Here is a 22,109-nt window from a genome sequence, read left to right on the forward strand (position 1 = left end):
GCTGCCTTTGACTCCAGTTCATATTGAAGTTCTAGCATGTCTGGCACGGCAGCACTCAGCGGCGGTGTAACTTCGTTCAGGCCACGGTAGTCCACTGTTAGTCTCCACTCCCCATTAGACTTTCGCACTGGCCATATGGGACTGTTAAAGGGTGAGCGAGTCTTGCTGATCACTCCCTGGCTCTCCAGTCGACGAATCAGGTTATGGATGGGAATCAGGGAGTCTCGGTTGGTGCGATATTGCCGCCTGTGCACAGTTGTGGTAGCAATCGGCACCTGTTGTTCCTCAACCTTCAGCAACCCTACAATTGAAGGGTCCTCTGAGAGACCGGGCAAGGTGGACAACTGTTTAATTTCCTCTGTCTCCAAAGCAGCTATACCAAAAGCCCACCGGTACCCTTTTGGGTCCTTGAAATACCCTCTCCTGAGGTAGTCTATGCCAAGGATGCACGGAGCATCTGGGCCAGTCACAATGGGGTGCTTCTGCCACTCATTCCCAGTTAGGCTCACTTCAGCTTCCAGTACAGTTAGCTGTTGGGATCCCCCTGTCACTCCAGAAATACAAATGGGTTCTGCCCCTCTATAGTTTGATGGCATTAGCGTGCACTGTGCACCAGTGTCCACTAGAGCCTTATACTCCTGTGGGTCTGACGTTCCAGGCCATCGAATCCACACAGTCCAGTAAACCCGGTTGTCCCTTTCCTCCACCTGGCTGGAGGCAGGGCCCCTCTAACACTGGTCACAGTATTCGTTGTTCACTTCCTGTAAATGTGAATCAAAAGTTCCCTGATCAAGGTCGGAAGTAAAATTAGCCCTCTTACTCTGTCTCGGGAACTGCTCACTGGAAACTGGAGCTGCAATTTTCCTGGGAGAACCGCCTTTTCTAATAGTTTTTCCTTGCAATTCACGCACCCGTGCCTCTAAGGTTGAGGTGGGTTTTCCATCCCACTTTCTCATGTCCTCTCCATAATCACGCAGGTAAAACCACAGGGTGCCCCGTGGTGTGTATCCTCTATATCCTCTCTCTTGAGCATAGGGACGTTGACTCCTAATGGCTGAGACACTGGTCCGTGCAGGTGGGGAGTAGGACAGATCCTCTCTGAGTTGTTGGAACTCTTGGCATATTTTTTCAGACAGTTTTTCCACAGCCGAGACACAGGCCCGTAGGGAGGAAGAGAGCTTTTCTTCGTAGTCCCGGAGTTGTCTAGCCACTTCATCCACCGTTGGTGCCTCGTCGTCTTTCCAGGCTAGTATTGCCAACGAGTTGGAATACGATGCTGGTGCGCTCCGTACCACCTTCCGCCACATGGATTGTGTGCACCTGACTTCATCTGGGTCTTTGGTTAACCGCTCATCATTCAGGTCACTGTAAATCACCTCCAGCACGCCTAATTCCCTCAGGTACTGGATACCTTTCTCTACGGTGGTCCATTTGCTTGGGCGGTATAAAACATCCTCCTTGAAGGGATACCTTTCCTTCACGCTTGACAGAAGTCGCCTCCAGAGGCTGAGCGGTTTTGCCCCTTTTCCAATTGCTTTGTCAATGCCCCCTTCCCTGGAAAGGGATCCCAGCTGCTTGGCTTCCCTACCCTCTAAATCCAGGCTACTGGCCCCGTTATCCCAGCATCGGAGCAGCCAGGTGATGATGTGCTCGCCTGGATGACGACCAAAATCTTTTCGCATATCTCGCAGCTCACTCAGGGATAGGGATCGGGTGGTCACCATCTCATTTATGGGTTCTTCCTCCTCTGGTTCTCGTGATGGCCCTGGTTCATCTTCATCCCTTACTAAACGAACTGATTTCCTCGTGTATTTTTTCTTCTGTATAGGGGCAACTGATACCGGCGCAGGTTGGTTCTCTGGTTTAGCCACAGTGTCTGTCACTGGGGTTTGAGTAGCCGCAGTGCTCATGGCTGTGGCTGGAGTAGCCACAGTGCCTGGGGCAGGGGTTTGAGTAGCTGCAAGGCCTGTAGTGGGGGTTGGAGTAGCCGCAGGGCCTGTAGTGGGGGTTTGAGTAGCCACAGTGCTTGTTGTTTTGTCATCAGATCCAGAGACCTTCTCTTTCTTTTGAGGGTACTGATTAGCGTTGACCACGGCTCGATAGGCATGGGCCAGTCCCCAGCATGTTGCAATGATTTGTGTCTCTCTGGAGCTACCAGGGTGACAACATACTTCTTCCAAATACTTTACTAATTCTTCAGGATTCTGCACTTGTTCAGGGGTGAAGTTCCAAAACACTGGAGGTCCCCACTGCCCTAGGTACTTGCGCATACGATCCCACACACCCTGCCACTCATAACTATCCAGCCTTGGGGTAGATCTCTGGATGGTATTTTTAAACTGCTTACTGACCTTTATCAAAATGGAAACAACATTCCCAAGAATTATCAATAGAAGTATCTTAACTGCCCAGGGGTGTTCAAGATACAGGAAAGTTGTTGTAATGAAGGAGGAAACATCATAGAAGAAAGCAGCAAAGGTGCCATTCTGTATTTCCTCCACAACAAGCCTCTCAGAGTAAGAAGTATAATTGCTAACTCTCTCTATGAGGTAGTACCCGAAGTACAGTAGTGACTTCTGTATGAAACCCAAATACCAAAGAATGCTCAAGGTCAGGGCTTTGATAAGGAGCCTCCCAAGCAAAAGATCATGAATCACTGCAGAGCATAGCACACTACACAAACTGACAGCAAGCTTTAACGCGTGCTGCAAAAAAAAAAACATGGTGCAGATCAGAAGAACTAATATCGTGACCGGCAACTGTTAACAGACTCCTTAATACACTCTGATTAATCTGTTGTTATCTCAAGCCCCACGTTGGGCGCCAAAAAGGACTGTCGTGGTTTAGCCCCAGCCAGCAACTAAGCACCACGCAGCCGCTCGCTCACTCCCCCTACCCCGATGGGATGGGGGAGAGAATTGGAGGAGTAAGAGTGAGAAACACTCCTGGGCTGAGATAAGAACAGTTTAATAATTGAAGTAAAGTAAAATAGTAATGCTAATAGTAACAGTATAATAATGATAATAATAATAATGATACACGAAACAAGTGATGCACAATGCAATTGCTCACCACCCGCCGACCGATACCCAGACAGTTCCCGAGCAGCGATCGCTGCTCCCCGGCCAACCCCCCCCAGTTTATATACTGAGCATGACGTCATATGGTATGGAATAGCCCTTTGGTCAGTTTGGATCAACTATTCTGGCTGTGCCCCCTCCCAGTTTCTTGTGCGCCTGGCAGAGCATGGGAAGCTGAAAAAGTCCTTGACTAGCATAAGCAGTACTCAGCAACAACTAAAAACATCAGCCTGTTATCAACATTCTTCTCCTACTAAATCCAAAACACAGCACTATGCCTGCTGCTAGGAAGAAAATTAACTCTATCCCAGCCGAAACCAGGACACCTACCTATATCAAACTAGATAATCCTTTTTTGATTATATATACTATTTTCAAAGTGCTAGGCTATCCTCAAATGCAAGCTAACTTCATCCTCTTCCATATACAAAAGATCAAATACAGTCATTACACTCTAATGTATTTTTGCCTAAAAAATACTGAAAAAGGACAAAAATATTGTATGGAAATCCAAGAGAAATCACATCTGTTATGTTATTCCATATTAAGGCATCTTGAACTGACTAAAATTATACATGAGATGGACTGGAAAGGGTACATGAGTCATCTGTGAAGAATATGGGAATTATTTTCTTGTCTCATTCAAATACCAAAGAATATTTAAGCTTGGTGATTTTCAAAGAGATTGCTTCAAAGCATGTCTCTCACTGTATTATTATACTATAGCAGTAGTGCAAAACCTAGGTAAAATTGTGTTATTGCACTAGACCTAATAGTGTACATCTTTCTCTCCTCCAATCCTATTCACATGAGATTACCATGAACTTTTTGTAATAAAACCCAGCCATTTGAAACAAAGAGAAAAAAATATTAAGGTAATTTCAATAATATTTTTTGGAAATGTAGGGAAAACACTTGTTTGGTTGGTTGTTTTTTTTAACAGCTAGATTAAATAGATTTGTAACTGTTTTATAAACAGTTTTTAAAAATAGATGCTCAGCAATTTTTTAATGCTGATTGCTATTCCTCCCACATGAGAAAAAAAACACTGCAAATTATTACAAGTGGTATACGGACCAGAGAAAGTCCCACTACAGGGCTTTGTTCTTTTCCTTATGTTACCAAAAGTATCAGCTAATTTACTAATGAAACGGACATAATAATCCAGAAAGCAAGCAAAGTATATTTAAGAGGCATTAAATGTTTAAAGTGTGCAAGAAATTGATACAAGAGAGTGCTCACTGCTTGCTCATACAGATAATACATAGACATCTGTACCCAGACTATCTAGAAGATATTCTTCAAAATTTACTCATGAATAGTAATGTTAAATAAGATGCTGCACATTTCAGATAATGTTGTAAAATTTGTGGAATATTATTGTATTTCTTCAATAGAAAATCCTTTCTATAATTTCTATTAAATTACATTATTTTCTGAAAGTTTTATACCTCTAGTTGAATTACTTCAGGCTGAGTCTGCCCAAATGAGTGTATGTGCATAAAGGGTGTTGGTCGACAGATGGCTGAATATGAACTAGTAGTGTGTCCAGGTGGCCAAGAAGGCCAACAGCATCCTGGCTTGTCTCAGGAATAGTGTGGCCAGCAGGAGCAGGGAAGCGATCGTCCCTTTGTACTTGGCACCAGTGAGGCCGCACCTGGAATACCGTGTCCAGTTTTGGGCCCCTCAGTACAAGAAAGACATTGAGGTGCTGGAGCGTGTCCAAAGAAGAGCAATGAAGCTTGTGAAGGGTCTGGAGCACAGATCTTGTGAGGAGTGGCTGAAGGAACTGGGGTTGTTTAGTCTGGAGAAAAGGAGGCTGAGGGGAGACCTTATCGCTCTCTACAACTACCTGAAAGGAGGTTGCAGCGAGGTGGGTGTTGGTCTCTTCTCCCAAGTAGTTAGCGATAGGACGAGAGGAAATGGGCTCAAGTTGTGCCATGGGAGGTTTAGATTGGATATTAGGAAAAATTTCTTCACGGAAAGGGTAGTCAAGCATTGGAACAGGCTGCCCAGGGAAGTGGTGGAGTCACCATCCCTGAAGGTATTTAAAGGATGTGTAGATGTGGCGCTTAGGGGCATGGTTTAATGGTGGACTTGGCAGTGTTAGGTTAACGGTTGAACTCAATGATCTTAAAGGTCTTTTCCAACCTAAATGATTCTATAATTCTATTCTATGAAAATATAAAATATTAACATTTCCATGGAAGGAGAAGTTCAGAAATAACCAGATTAAAAAGCATTGGTATTATACCTTCTTGCCTCCCTCCGGGATTTTGGGAATCCAGATTACAGACCCTATAGACTACTGATGTAGGTCTGGTGGACACAGGTCAATGGAAACAAAAATATCTCAAGTGTCTTATGTATGCAAGTGCCTTGGTTCAGAATGAAATGACCCAGAACAAAGTATCTTGCTTTGGGTTTTTTCTAATGTGAAATGTAAGCATTCTAAATGCCACAATTTCAGATGGCCAATTGCATCTCAATAGACACTTCCCTCCAGATGTACTTTAGATATTAGAATGAATCAGGTGCTGAATAGCCATGTATAGAAAGTTCAAATTTGATATGGCAAAAACCCTCAGTTAAAAGCAGTAAAATCAGTGCTCTTGAGAAAACCTGATTGTGAGATGGCTGATAATGACCCCTTGGAAATAATACACAGCTTACGCAAAGCCAATTATCTTTATACAGTCTTAAAGCATACAGATCAAGAAGTTATACTGTGCATATTAATATTGGTTTGCAATGAAAATGAGAAAGATTTGCTGAAGAGCAGCTGTATATGAATGGTATTCATCTGGATTTATCTACACCTGGATTTATTCTGGGAAACCTACTCTGGCATAAATATTCCAAGGGTTCAGTGTTTGGATATTCCAATCACAGAAGAAAAGGCCAGTGGTTTAGCCCCAGCCAGCAGCTCAGCACCACGCAGCCGCTCACTCACTCCCCCTACCCCGATGGGATGGGGGAGAGAATTGGAGGAGTAAGAGTGAGAAACACTCCTGGGTTGAGATAAGAACAGTTTAATAATTGAAATAAAGTAAAATAGTAATGATAATAATAATACCAATATAATAATGATAATAATAATAATAATATACAAAGCAAGTGATGCACAATGCAATTGCTCACCACCTGCCGACCGATACCCAGCCAGTTCCCGAGCAGCGATCGCTGCTCCCCAGCCACCCCCCCCCAGTTTCTATACTGAGCATGACGTCATATGGTATGGAATAGCCCTTTGGGCAGTTTGGGTCAACTATTCTGGCTGCGCCCCCTCCCAGCTTCTTGTGCACCTGGCAGAGCATGGGAAGCTGAAAAGTCCTTGACTAGCATAAGCAGTACTTAGCAACAACTAAACCATCAGTGTGTTATCAGCATTCTTCTCATCCTAAATCCAAAACACAGCACTATGCCTGCTACTAGGAAGAAAATTAACTCTGTCCCAGCCGAAACCAGGACACCATGGAAAGCTACTTCAGAATAATTGTTCCACACCAATATCCCAATTCAACCTGGAATACCACAACATGCAGATAAACACTTAGTGTTAAATTTATAGAGACAGAGCAAAGTAGCCTGATTCAGCTCCCATGAAACAAAGGGAATGCTCTCTTTTACAACAGAGAAGCTGCATTTGGCCATGAGGTGCATATAACTCTCCCCCTGAATATTCATTCTAAGGCAAATGGGGGATACAAGGTTCTAAAATATGACAGGTCCAACTTATGTTTCTGCTTTTGTTCACTTTTTTGTTAAAGAAATGGCTTAAGGCATGCATTATGATGCTTATTATTTTTCCCTAGAATGTCTATCACATACAACATTAGACTTAACCATATTACATGCAATTACTTGTATTCTTTCAAGCTTAAGGCTTACATAAAATATTTTGTAATTTACAGTTTACCAGAAATCCCTTCACAGTATACTGCAGTATAAAAATTTATGAGTTGGGTTGATTGTTGGGGGGGAATGGAAATTAAATTTTGATGATAAATGGGCAAATCCCTCCTTGCATCCACATCTTGATAATTTCCTACTAGCTCTTATGACAATGAAGAAAAAGTGTGGAAATAAGTTAGTATCTATTAGGTACATCAATTTGCTTTTGCATGCTTCCTCCAACTAATTGTTTCATTATTCTTATCCCATATAAGGAAAACCAGCTCTCTGAAAGAAACAGAAGCACGCAAGGCAGTCAACTAATTCATTACAGAAGTCATCCTCTTTAGCACCTATTATCACATCAGTAACACAGTGCTACAATCAACACTTACAAACACAGGTGTCCTAATTTAGATCCTTTCTCTGCAGGACTGAACACCAATATCTACCGAGATAACTATCACCATCGGCATTAAATCATAGAATAATTATAACAGTACTGCTACACTGAGTTTAAAGTATTTTAGTGAGAGTAAAGTAAGGTAGCAGGGCTTATGACAGTACTTGAGTTCATAATGCTAAACAGTTTCCAAGGTTGGTGGAGTTGTGGGATTACAACTGGGAATACCTCCTTTGAAGGACTGTTTTCAGTTTTGTCTCAGTTGTAATCCAAATATTCATGGATAACATGAATACTTTCACTAATGTTAAACTTTTAGGAAGTTTTAAACCTCTCTGTAAATGATTTTTCACATTTATTTTTCAACTTTGAAGGTTCTACGTCTCAATTAGCTCATGGTATTAGCACAATGAGCTCAAAATGATAACCCAAGAACACATCAATTGTAGTAAGTCATGAAGATGAATAAATTTATCATCATTTTAGGTTAGTGAACCAGTGAGGCCATACTTTCACAGAATCTAAAACAGTTTCTGCTATATTTCAGATTATTAGAAGAGAGAAAAGAGGAGAAAAGAGAAGAGAGAGCACTGCCCTGCACCAGTTATCATGGCTTGCATGGCTTGAAAGAGAAAGATAATAGTCTCAACCAGAAGACATAAAAGAAACAATAAGAAAGTAGTTTGGAACAAATTAATACAATTTTTAGGACAAGAAACAGCAGCCATGATGGAAATAACTTTTAAAGCATACTGTATAGATGCTGGGTTGGATCACAGGAACTTGCTTATTATTTGGAATCAATTTCCTGTTGCAGAAATCAATACACAGAAAAAATATAAATAATGAAATATTTTCAGTATATATGAGGCACGGGAAATCTAATAACTGCTTTTATGTAAGCACATCAGAAATCTACTAAAATACACCGTCCAAAAGTACAGGAGACATCAGCAAAATTATATACAATATTATACCAAAAGCAAGAAGGTAAGAAGGAAAAGTTTTTATTACTTCCTTTTCTACGGGTATTCTAGCCCTGCAAAAGCGGATGACCTGCTAACCTGTCAGAGAACAGAAAAAAGCATAAGCCAAAATCTATGTCATCTTCCTAAAGCCTCAGCAATTGTTGTAAAAATGAGAACTTGATTTGTTTTCCTCTTCATTGATCACAACACATTGAGTTAAATCAACAGTGTCCTCAGCTACCCCATTTCTCTGGTCCTTGCTAGCTTGGCATAAAACTTTAGTATTGCAGTTAACACAAATCCTCAGTCTACATTAAGCATACCTTGTCATTTAGCACTGCACATCTACAAAATTTTCCTCTGCAGTTTCTTATAGTGTCAAATCAAATGAACTAATATATTTTTAGGCTTAACACTTGATCCCAACCCACTGAAACAGGTCATTACTTCATCATCTTGATGCAGCGGGAAATGGACTGACCCCACTGGCTGGGTCAGTGCTGTGTGCAAGAGCGCGCAACAACTCAATTCTGAACAACTGCACATACTAGAAGGGATATTATTATTCAGTGTAGATTCCCAAAATATGGGTACCTTAGTCCTAAGAATGTCAATTACATATTGTCGTTATTGGTATTACCATATTTCCAAATTGCATTGTAAATAGAGCACTTATCTGAATTGGGCAATTCCCGCTTAACTAATATTTTGATCACAGTCCATCTCTGACAGGTAATTTCAATCTTTCATCTGTTCCTAGAATCATTTGCTATAACTAAATAGACATACATAAATATGAATATATGAGTATAAAATACGTTAGAGTAGTAGAATCATAGAATCATAGAATCATAGAATCATCTAGGTTGGAAAAGACCTTTAAGATCATCCAGTCCAACCATTAACCTACACTACCAAGCCCACTCTAGACTAATCAAGGGTAGACCAGACTAAACCATATCCCGAAGTGCCACATCTATCCGTTTTTTAAACGCCTCCAGGGATGGTGACTCCACCACCTCTCTGGGCAGCCTGTTCCAATGCCTGACCACCCTTTCCGTAAAGAAATTTTTCCTAATTTCCAGTCTAAACCTCCCCTGGCGCAGCTTAAGCCCATTTCCTCTTGTCCTATCGCTAGCTACTTGGGAGAAGAGACCAACACCCACCTCACTACAACCTCCTTTCAGGTAGTTGTAGAGAGCGATAAGGTCTCCCCTCAGCCTCCTCTTTTCCAGGCTAAACAACCCCAGCTCCCTCAGCCGCTCCTTATAAGACTTGTTCTCCAGACCCTTCACCAGCTTCGTTGCCCGCCTCTGAACACGCTCCAGCACCTCAATGTCTTTCTTGTAGTGAGGGGCCCAAAACTGGACACAGTATTCCAGGTGCGGCCTCCCCAGCGCCGAGTACAGGGGACAATCACCTCCCTGCTCCTGCTGGCCACAGCATTCCTGATACAAGCCAGGATGCTGTTGGCCTTCTTGGCCACCTGGGCACACTGCTGGCTCATGTTCAGCCGGCTATCCACTAACACCCCCAGGTCCTTTTCGGCCAGGCAGCTTTCCAGCCACTCCTCCCCAAGCCTGTAGCGTTGCATGGGGTTGTTGTGACCGAAGTGCAGGACCCGGCACTTGGCCTTGTTGAACCTCATCCAGTTGGCCACGGCCCATCGATCCAGTCTGTCCAGGTCCCTCTGCAGGGCCATCCTACCCTCGAGCAGATCGACACTCCCACCCAATTTGGTATCGTCTGCAAACTTACTGAGGGTGCACTCGATCCCCTCATCCAGATCATTGATAAAGATATTGAACAAGACTGGCCCTAAAACAGAGCCCTGCGGAACACCGCTCGTGACCGGCCGCCAACTGGACTTAACACCATTTATCACTACTCTCTGGGCTCGGCCACCCAACCAGTTCTTTACCCAGCGAAGAGTATGCCTGTCTAAGCCGTGAGCTGCCAGCTTCCCGAGGAGGATATTATGCGAGACGGTGTCAAAAGCTTTGCTAAAGTCGAGGTAGATGACATCCACAGCCTTTCCATCATCTACCAGGCGGGTCACCAGGTCATAGAAGGAGATCAGGTTGGTCAAGCAGGACCTGCCTTTTGTGAACCCATGCTGGCTGGGCCTGATCCCCTGGTTGACCTGTACTTGCCTGTGGAGTTCGCTCAAGATGAACCTCTCCATAATCTTCCCCGGCACCGAGGTCAGGTGCCTCTAGTAATCGGATCATTCCCATATGTTCCATATTTTCTAAGCACCCAATTTAAGATTGTGGGATTTGATTTACATAAGCATTTATTGCTTGGCATTGCAAACAAAGTCAGAGCAATCTATGCTTTGAACATGGCTCTACAATATCTTAATATATAATAAAAAGGTACTCAAAAACATGTGAAGTACTAAATTATGATTATCACATAATGATCAAATGCAGAAAAATCTCATGAAAAAATTAGCTGCCCTAATGGCCAACTATAGGGAAGAAGGTGCTAAGCTGATGCATTATCAAAAAGGAGAAAATCCAATGCTGAATAACACATCAAATGACTATAATGCATTCCTTGATCTTCACTGAGTAAAGCAGAGATCTACATGTGATTCTGTATTTGAAAATGGTGTTCATTACTAAGAAATTTTAAGAATTAAAATTAAAGTTGTGTGTTATTACTAAATAGTTTTTGTGCATATTATAAATATGTTAGCATAATTCTTAGAGCATTATAAATCCTCACCATCTCCTGCATTTCTGAATTTCCCTATCAAGTATTCAAGCCATTCATTTTATAATGGGAAGGACTTTCAGACTCTACAGCAGAAATTCCAAATTCTTTTCAATGGTGATACTGTCAGAGATGAGAATCTGAAGTCTAACATTTGATTTCCTTTGCCCCTGAGCAAATGATGTGACACAAAGGGGAGTTAACATAATGCAAAATCCCCCTTCACCAAATCCAAAACCTAAAAACCCCCAGGAGTTGGAAACAATCCAACTGCAAGAACTGTAAGGAAAAGCCAAAACAAAGAAACCAGAGTACCTGAAGGGTTCTTGCTGAGCAAACATCGTCTGACTGCCATGAGAAATGCCAGCAAAGTACCCCTTTCCAAAAGCTTTACAATCCCTTTTGGCTTTTAAAAACCTCAGCATTCAAGTTAAATTCTATACTTCTCTGCTAGATTTTTATCTCCCTAAGGGAACATTGTATGTGAAAAATCTGGAAATTTCAGGTAAATACCTTGATTAAAGGACCTTTTCCTAACCACCCAATGAATTATTGCATATATAGACAGGAAAATAGAGGTTGGGGCTCTTCAGATACTGTTACTTCAAGGACTAACATGCCTTTGAGACTTTGCCATAGGTGATATGAAAAGCAAGCGCAAACTTCGAATACAACAAAAAATAATCTACTGCAAGGGATGCTTTATTGCAGGCAGTCATGCTTAGATGGCCAGATGACATCAGTGGCAAAAATTTCATCTCTCATCTCTACTTGCCTAGAAACTCTGTCCCATATAAGACCTGGCTATAACTGTTCATCAGTTGGGACTTACACACTGTTTTTTTGTAATTCACTGCAGCTGAAACCAAATGCAAAAGGAAGAATCTCAGTTTGCACAGACTGACTATAGGAGAGGATCACTGTGTTTTTCTGTTCTTGTGCCTCCCCTGGTTTCAGCTAAAAGTTTTAATCCTAATTTTCTAAAGAACTATTGGCTCAAAATCTGAGGTATGATAAAGATGTTTGGTGTATGAGTCATTATGGAAATACACTAGTCTGAAGCAATGCAGATCAGATAGCTGAGGGTAAATCATACAAGAAGCTGTGGATAATAGGCTTTCTGAGCCAAGGAGAAATTAGGCAGTATCATTAGGAAAGTCTGTGAAACTTCTTCAGAAAAGACCTTTTTAAGGAATGAAACTCTCAATCCTAGTGTTAAAAAACCCTAGGAACAGCATCAGAGCACCATATACCCTCACAGAAGTAATTGACTGTTATCTTTTTTTGTTATTTTTTTTGTAATGGATTGGTTGGAACATGACTTAAAGTGAGCAGAAAAAAACCCCATCTGCTGCTTACTTTTATATTGTATTTACTGGTTTTCTTATTTTGAATAAGTTCATTGATATTCTGGAAGAGCACAAGATCCTGCTTGTCAATAGTAACTCAGCATTAATAAAGTCAGTGCAATCAAATAGCAGTAAAGATATAAAAGTGGGCAAGTGGGATCACATTTAGAAAAATTAAAGGAAGATACCAGCTCTGGCTTTCATTTCATAGCAACATGAAGGCCAATGTTAGGAACTAGCCAAGAAGGCCAATCTGAGAGTACAAATACAATCTGGGTTTAATATTAATATTATTAATATCCCAATGTGATCTGAACATTTTTGTTGAACTACTTAGGCTGTAGGTTGGTGCAGTATTAGCCAATGGTGATCTTATTCCCTTTTACACAGGAGGCTTTCCATTTCATTTCATAGTCTACTTCATGATCCACTGTGACATTTTTATCATCCTTTCAAAGATGAAAATCCAATCAATTTGTTTTGCTTTAATTGCATTCAGTCTCATTGTTCAGAGAGGCAGTAAGCAAACTGCAGCTTGGTTTCATTATCCTATTGCTTTGTGACATTAAATTTAACCTATGTTATTTTTCTTAACCATGAGCATGCCTGTGGAATTTGAGTACTTTCACATATCAGATCGTACAGAAGAAACAGTTTTCAGGAGAAGACTTTTAGAAGTTCTTGCACTCTACAGCCTGAAGCAACTAATGTGCAAGACAGAAGACAACTATGGGCTGGAAGAGTATGCTGGGCTGTGTCAACTGAGGAGACAGCATGTCATCCTCATGGCATCCTTATTTCCTTTAGCATCAAGTTATCTGCAGATGCTCTGGCTTGCAACTGACCACTGGCTGTGCTGCATACTGGAAAACTAACTTTTTCTGGCTGAGCATACATTGGCTTGAATAAATCTTCAAGGCAATGATCAACATGAATAAGTGTTAAAATTATACTTCAAAGAAAAGTTGGTGTATTAGCCTGAGGTTAGCCCTTATAACAATGTCATTTTGAGGAATGTACATTGGAGCCACAGTGTGAATCTCAGGAAATGCTCACACAAACCCTCCCCTACTCAAAAAAAGATTGAAATTCAAAGAGGGGCAGAGGCAATATTGCCTTTCTTCAAGCAGTTGTATTTCACAATTCTTTGACTCAGAAATTTGAACAAAACTCCAAATGTATGCAGGTGCAAGGAGTTATCTTTACCTACTAATCTACTAAAATCCCTGACTAAAATCTGAGTAGAAGGGAATACTTTGACAGAAAGGTGCATTAGCTGGGGCTAGGGAAAGACCTCCTCTTCCTGACAGTATTGGCCTTTCACCGTGGCCATCACTACCAGTTCACAGATAAAGAACTTAAGGCCAGAAGAAATAATAATATTCTTATCTGACTTTCTGTCTCAGCAGCATTTGAGTCTAAACCCCAGTATTAGGTGCAGTCATTTCAGTAACAAAAGTGTTTAAATTCAGAGCAGATTAAATTGTTATATGCTACAGTATACTAAGGGGAGTAAGGTACCCCTCTTCCCAAAGCTCTTGTAGTATCAGGAACCTGATACCTTTCCAAATTCCAAAGTTAACAGTTGGTTAGACTCTGAATACACCAGCAAACCATATAACCATCATCATCATCATCATCATCATAATCCTTCTATTCCCTCTATCATTTCAGAGGACTGATATTCCGTGATGGGATCTCTGTCTGTATTCAGTGCTAAAGAATTCACTTCCAGAGCCTGGAAAGCAATCAGGGAACGTCTCATAACATCATGACGGGGTCAGAAGAAAGGTCTAGTTGTTTCCCCCAACAGTGGCCTTAGATATGCTCCTGATTCCAGGCTGTCAGTCCACAACTCTTTCTCTTGCCGTAGGACTAAAAGACTGCCTATGCTGTGAATATAATCCTGCTCAATTTTCAAATTTCCCCACAATGTTCATTAACAACAACAGATTCAGTTGCCAGAGAAAAAAAAAGTGCAACTTTCAAAAAGGATCTTTCTAAGAGTATGTGGCCTGTAAAGAGAGAGTATTGTTTCCATAAAAAAACTGAGTGTGGGCAGGCAGAAAGAAGGGTCTCCCTGAGCATGTGCACAGCCTTCTTAGATTAAATGTAGCTCTTATGGAAGAGAGAGAATTTAATAGTTCAGTGTTCTTTAACAGTTAAATACTTTTTACATTAAAAGTGTAATCCAAGGCTTCCTTTCACTCTCTAGCATGGTTTTCATCCAGATCTTTAACAAGCTGGTAGAAAATGTACCCTTTCTAAATGTGAATGAAAGATATTACAAAGCAGAACCCAAAATGCAGCAGAATGTAAAGACGTGCCAGTCAGCATCCTGGTGACCTCCTTTTATTGTAGCAATCCCATTTTTGAAGATATGTCACTATTTTTTTTTTTTAGGAAAGATGCACAATGAGGTGTCAGCAAACATGCTGCTTATCATTAAAGATGTTGCTTGATGACTGCAAATACTTGTCTGTATGACTGACAGTCCTAGTCAATGAGCTCCCACAGTAATGTTCAGTATCACATTCCTAAAGGAACAAATACTGTTATGTTTCTACAATAGAAATACGTGGGAATGAGCAAGTTGCCCATCTACAGTAAAGGTGTCATTTTATGGATTCTAAGATTGTAAAAACTGGAGAGACACATGTTTTCAGATGGCCAATGAGACAGTTGCTTGGGGCTTTTTCTTTTTGGTATAGGCACATTTCAATAACTTTTTCAGTGTATTTCCTATGAAAATGTTCTATGTATTACCTCATTATCTGAATTAATAAAAACTATTTAATTCTTCACAGCCATTGATTTTAAGGCACAGGTCAAGCAAGCAGAACATCATTACCCTTCCTTATAAATAAGGCACAGCCAAATTCCACCCTTGAACTGTCCGTTCAGACACACAAAACTATCACAGAAGTAAATCTGTATTTCACATATTTTACTTAGAAAAAACTCACATTGACAGTTAAGTTGGAACAACTTGGTAAAGGGCTTCATGAGATGACCCAGAAGTTATTTAAAAAATAAACTGAGGACAACATTAGGTGAAACCAACACAAATAATATACCTTCAGGAGCATTCTGAAACTAGAGTCTACATTGAAAGCACTGGTGAACTGAGTGTTTCCAAATTTCTTTTGGTGTTTTTTTTGAGGGAATGAGGATTAATAAATTAAAATGACCTTAAAACTGAAAATATTTTCTGGCTCATTTACTGACAATGAGTCAATATAATGTTATCAGTGACGAAGGCTACAAAACAAACTTTCGTTCATTAGCAAGCCAACCAACAAAACCCAAAAGTAACCTTGAATAAATTGCAGGGCAGTGTATTACTAGGCATGTATTTTTACACTTAGGTCTGAAGCTAACTGTTTAGAAAAATAATGTTTAGAAAGCACAATGAAAAATGAACAATACTTACAACCATACCGTTTAGGGACACCCAGCAATCTGGTGGGAAATCCTGGAGTAATGGTACTAAAAACTGCAGACAACCATCCCAGTGGCACAGCAGCAGCATCATTCCGATCAGATTAAAGATTCTCACCACAGCACTGGCCAGATCGTATGTCATGTGGAAAATCTGTAGGCAAAAATTACACATGATGCAAATCAGAAATGCAAATCATTTACTTCTCATCAGGCAGGTTAAAGACAAAGAAGTATCATCCTGAACTTCTAAGAAAGCTGAGAGTTCTCAGCAAGGCCCATTAATTTGAGCAGAGAGCTGTGCTGACAGACCTGACTCTTGGCTGCACCCAAGTGTTATATAAGCTGCTGAAAAGGGCTTATTTTAGATCCAAAGTCACCAACTGAAGTATTTTCTTTAGGCCTACAATTTCTTTCAATTGAAGCAAGTCTCACAAATTAAAAAAAAAACAAGTTGGGAAGTTTGGTAAAGGTAGAGATACCATTACTCGTCTGTGAACTTGGTGTCTAAATACTCACAAACTTGTGGGAGATGCAAATTCAATGACCTGTTCTGAAAAGATTCACTTTCACATTTCTTACCTTCTTAAAAGCACCAAAATCTGAGTGAATCATAGAATCACAGAATCGTTTAGGTTGGAAAAGACCTTTAAGATCATCCAGTCCAACCATTAACCTACACTACCAAGTCCACACTAAAACAATCAAGGGTAGACTAGACTAAACCATGTCCCGAAGTGCCACGTCTACCCGTTTTTTGAACACCTCCAGGACTGCTGATAGATGATGGAAAGTGGCTTGGCGAGCTCCTCTGCCAGCTCCCTCAGTACCCTTGGGTGGATCCCTTCTGACCCCATAGACTTGTGAGCATCCAGGTGGCATAGCAGGTCATTAACTGCTTCCTCCTGGACTAGGAGGGCTCCATTCTGCTCCCCGTCCCTGTCTTCCAGCTCAGGGGGCTGAGTACCCTGGGGATGACTGGTCTGGCTATTAAAGACAGAGGCAAAGAAGGCGTTAAGTACCTCAGCCTTTTCCTTGTCCTTAGTGACAATGTTCCCCCCGGCATCCAGCAAAGGATGGAGATTCTCCTTGGCTCTCCTTTTATTGTTGATGTACTCATAAAAACATTTTTTATTATCTTTTACAACAGCGGCCAAATTCAGTTCTTGCTGGGCTTTTGCTTTTCTAATTTCCTCCCTGCATGACCTAACGACATCCCTGTAGTCTTCCTGAGTTGCCCGCTCCTTCTTCCAATGGCAGTAGACTCTCCCTTTTTTCCCTGAGTCCCCGCAAAAGCTCCCTGTTCAGCCAGGCCGTTCGTCTTCCACGCCAGTTGGTCTTATGGCACACGAGGACAGCCCGCTCCTGCGCCCTTAAGACTTCCTTCTTGAAGAAGGCCCAGCCTTCCTGGACCCCTTTGCCCTTCAGGACTGCCTCCCAAGGGACTCTCGCAACCAGGGAGGCACCTCCCCTGGTAGGCTCGCTTACCAGCTGCATCAGGAAGTTAACCTCCACACACTCTAGGAACTTCCGAGACTGTTGCCTCTCTGCTGTGTTGCATTTCCAGCAGATGTCCGGCAAGTTGAAGTCCCCCATGAGAAGAAGGGCTGGCGATTGCGAGACTTCTGCCAGCCGCTTGTAGAACGCTCCATCTATCTCTACATCCTGGTTGGGTGGTCTATAGCGGACTCCCAACAGGACGTCTGCCTTGTTGGCCTTCCCCCTCATCCTTACCCATAAGCACTCGACCTTTTCATCACCACTGTCGAGCACTATACAGTCAAAACACTCCCTAACTGTGGAGTAATTGCTGGAGGTGATTTAGAGATTAAACTTAGATTCACAATTTTAGGAAAGGCACAGCCCTGAAAAAGCCTCCAGGGTGGAGTGCAGCTGGCATGCAAGGAATCCATTTCACGGAAGTTCCCTGGGCCTGCAACCGTGGACACCGGCAATACCAGGGGAACTTGGTGTGTTGGTTCTACCCGGAGGGTGGAGCGGTGTGGAGACACCACGGCCAGGCTCTGTGTGGCACCCCAGATGGGACTGCTGTGAAGCATTCTGCCCAGCCGGGGCAGCTCCTGTGCCCTTGGATTCCCCAGTACACTCCATCAAGCCCGGAGACTTGGTCTATCTACGGACATGAAAAGATGAAGCATTTGTCGCCTTATTGCTGCTGCTTTTAGTCCCTGTATAGTCCTGACCGTGCCAGAACATGGCAAACAATTTATTATAGATGTACTTACCAAAGGAACAGAGTGCAGTATAATGGAACACTGTGAGAACTTGGGCAAACGGTGGATGAATGAAGAAGGACAATAGGAAAGGGTATAATATGAGACCCTGGGCCAGCAACCTGTCATGGTTTTGACAAAATGCTGCCGTTTGGTAAACTTTGCTCATTATAATATCATTATAATACCAAAACACACCTCCATCCCAAAACCTACCCGCCTCTAAGGTGCGACCACTCCTCACTGAGATTGCGCTTTGAATTTGAAATTTTCCTAGCCTATACCTTTAAAACTAAGCAAGAAAGTTTTACACCAATCATAACAAAGTATGTATGACTAGAGTCCCTCAAGCTCCACCTGAAAAGTGAAAAATAGTATAAATTAGCCTAAGAGAGAGAGAGGATGTTAGGGACGATACCATTGTGTACCACTCTGACTTCTGGGATCAGCTGACAAGCTGAGCCACTCTTCCCCCCCATCGGGACGCCTTTGGGTAAGATATGAACACTTGGTTATACCAAGGGCCTCCCCGGGAAACTTAGAAACCTCTGTATAGAGTCGCTTTTATGTCTTTTGATGCATCTGTGTTACCCATGCTTTAGTATTTGCATGTGCCTTGCAGTCAGTGAATTTATCACCAGTAATCTGAAGAACCTGTGTGTTTGTTGCTTTAATAAATTGCTTTGATTCATTGGTCTAGACGTGATAGTTCTCACTGAACACAACCAGACGCTTTAAGTGTGGCCGTGGTGGTTCATGCAGCACGACTAGGTGAAAGGTGCCTGTGTTATTTGTGCATCTGTAATCGTGATAGTTCAGTGCACTGAACAGGACCGGACCTATAATGATAAACTGGGTACCTTCCAAACCCCTCTTGACGTAACACTAACATACAGAGCCACCCCACCACCTCTCCTTCCCTGCCTATCCCTTCTGAAGAGCTTATAGCCATCCAGTGCAGCACTCCAGTCATGAGAGTCGTCCCACCACGTTTCTGTGATGGCGACTATGTCATAGCCATCCTGCTGCACAAGGGCTTCCAGCTCCTCCTGTTTGTTGCCCATGCTGCGTGCATTGGTGTACATGCACTTGAGATGGGCTATCGATTCCGCCCCCAACGTTGCCATGACGCCCCTGGGCTCCTCACTAGCGAGCCTGTTTATATCCCCTTCCCCCTTCAAACCTAGTTTAAAGCCCTCTCAATGAGTTCTGCCAACTCATGAGCGAGAATCCTTTTCCCCTTTGGAGAAAGCTGAACTCCATCAGCCGCCAGCAGGCCTGGTGCTGTGTAAACCTCCCCATGATTGAAAAAACAAAAATTCCACTGATAGCACCAGCCTCTGAGCCACGTGTTAATCAGGTGAGTTTTCCCATTCCTTTCAGCACTCTTAACTGCCACTGAGGGGATTGAGGAAAACACTACCTGCGGTCCCGATCCTGCAACCAATCGCCCCAGTGCCCTGAAGTCCCTCTTCATTGCTTTAGGACTTCTCTCTGTAATCTCATCACTGCCCACCTGTACAACCAGCAGTGGGTAATAATCAGAGGGCCTCACGAGGTCGGGGAGTTTCCTAGTAACATCCCTAACCGAGGCCCCAGGAAGGCAGCAGACTTCCCTGTGGGATGGGTCCGGGCGGCAGATTGGGCCCTCAGTTCCCCACAGGAGGGAATCACCCACCACAATTACCCTCCTTTTTTTCTTAACAGGGGCAGTCGTAATCCATGGGGTTGACTGACTGGCCCTCGGCAACCCCCTGGCTGGACCTTTGCCTTCACCTCCCTCCCCACTTGCCTGGCCCTCAACTTCCAGAGCCCCATATCTGTTGTGTAGGGGCAGCTGGGAAGGTGAGGGAGGCCGGGAGGGGATTCGCCTGCCTCCCCGGGCAGGGACCTGTTTCCATTCCCCCCCATCTCTTGGATCCCCTCCTTCTGCTTGCCAGCAAGAGGGTAGGGGATCCTCCGCTCCTTGTGCGGCCTCCACCTGCTGCCCTGGCCCCAGGGACGGCAGGGTGCGGCTCCACCAGTCTATCTCCCTCTCACACTCCCTAATACTCCTCAGCCTTTCCACCTCCTCCTTCAGCTCTGCCACCAGGCTGAGCAGATCATCTACCTGGTCACACCGAAGACATTTGCTGTCTCCGCTGCCCTCAGGTACAAGTGACAGGCTCAGGCACTCCCTGCAGCCGGCGACCTGGACGGCTGCATGTTTGTGTGGGAGCTCCATCTGGGTCGCCGCATTCCTTCTGGCAGCAGCTTTCGGGCAGGTGGTAACCACAGCTGCCAGGTGTTCTCCTGGCAGGATGATGACCACTGCCTGAGTTTCCCTTTGGAACTAGGAGGGGGGGCACTCGGCCTTCCCCGCACGAACTGCCCCGCAAACTGACGCGCCACGCCCTGTTTGCCTGTCCTGGCCACTCGTGCTCCCTGGGGGCTGCTTTTATAGGTGGGGGGGTTTGGCCGCCGTCACTCCTGTCCCCGCCCACGCTGCGTCAGAGCTGCCGCACGTCAGCAGCTCGCCCTTTCCCGCCCTTTCCCGCTCTAGGCTGGGGGCTGGGCTGCCCGCTCTCGCCCTGCGTTTTTTGCCGCCGTAGCAAGGGTGGCCCGGCACGACCATCCGCTCCGGAGCCCTTCGCCTCGGTGACTGAAGAAACAATGTAAATAATTTTACATATTTTTAGACTTTGGTTTCTACAGTGTATTTATTAATCCAATTTGCACATACCAGTCCACCAAGAAAAACGACACTGAATTATTTATTTGCTCTTAATCATTGGCAGTTTTCCTAAAATACTGAGAATTGGTCCAGCCTGTCCAGGTCCCTCTGCAGGGCCATCCTACCCTCCAGCAGATCGACACTCCCACCCAGTTTAGTGTCATCTGCAAACTTACTGAGGGTGCACTCAATCCCCTCATCCAGATTGTTAATAAACATATTGAACAAGGCTGGCCCCAAAACGGAGCCCTGGGGAACACCGCTCGTGACCGGCCGCCAACTGGACTTATCTCCATTCACCACAACTCTCTGGGCTCGGCCACCCAACCAGTTTTTTACCCAGCGAAGAGTACGCCCATCCAAGCCATGAGCCGCCAGCTTCCTAAGGAGAATGCTATGGGAGACTGTGTCAAAGGCTTTGCTGAAGTCCAGGTAGATGACATCCACAGCCTTTCCCTCATCCACTAGGCGGGTCACCAGGTCATAGAAGGAGATCGGGTTGGTCAAGCATGACCTGCCTTTCATGATACCATGCTGGCTGGGCCTGATCCCCTGGTTGACCTGCACATGCCTGTTGAGCACACTCAATATGAACCGCTCCATAATCTTTCCCGGCACCGAGGTCAGGCTGACAGGCCTGTAGTTCCTCGGGTCCTCCTTCCGGCCCTTCTTGTAGATGGGTGTCACGTTGGCAAGCCTCCAGTCATCAGGGACCTCCCCTGTGTCGTGGTTTAGCCCCAGCCATCAACTAAGCACCACGCAGCCGCTCACTCACTCCCCCTACCCCGATGGGATGGGGGAGAGAATTGGAGGAGTAAGAGTGAGAGACACTCCTGGGTTGAGATAAGAACAGTTTAATAATTCAAATAAAGTAAAATAGTAATAATAATAACAATATAATAATGATAATAATAATAACAATATACAAAGCAAGTGATGCACGATGCAATTGCTCACCACCTGCCGACTGACACCCAGACAGTTCCCGAGCAGCGATCGCTGCTCCCTGGCCAATCCCCCCCAGTTTCTATACTGAGCATGACATCATATGGTATGGAATAGCCCTTGGGGCAGTTTGGATCAACTATTCTGGCTGTGCCCCCTCCCAGCTTCTTGTGCCCCTGGCAGAGCATGGGAAGCTAGTCCTTGACTAGCATAAGCAGTACTTAGCAACAACTAAACCATCAGTGTGTTATCAGCATTCTTCTCATCCTACATCCAAAACACAGCACTGTGCCTGCTACTAGGAAGAAAATTAACTCTATCCCAGCCAAAACCAGGACACCCTGTTAACCTGGACTGCTGA

The 22,109-nt window shown here is 43.7% G+C and overlaps 1 protein-coding gene across 1 annotated transcript in view; it reads right to left on the reverse strand.

Moving 5' to 3' along the window:
- The window catches only part of LOC142596490 (potassium/sodium hyperpolarization-activated cyclic nucleotide-gated channel 1-like), a 221,175-nt gene that overhangs the window by 102,414 nt on the left and 96,652 nt on the right, over positions 1-22,109 (reverse strand). Inside the window, exon 3 of the mRNA XM_075725613.1 lies at positions 15,849-16,010. Within this exon, the coding sequence (XP_075581728.1) occupies positions 15,849-16,010 (162 nt within the window). The remainder of the gene's footprint in view (positions 1-15,848; positions 16,011-22,109) is intronic.

This window comes from Pelecanus crispus, chromosome W (assembly GCF_030463565.1).
Source record: "Pelecanus crispus isolate bPelCri1 chromosome W, bPelCri1.pri, whole genome shotgun sequence".
Taxonomy (NCBI): Eukaryota; Metazoa; Chordata; class Aves; order Pelecaniformes; family Pelecanidae; genus Pelecanus; species Pelecanus crispus.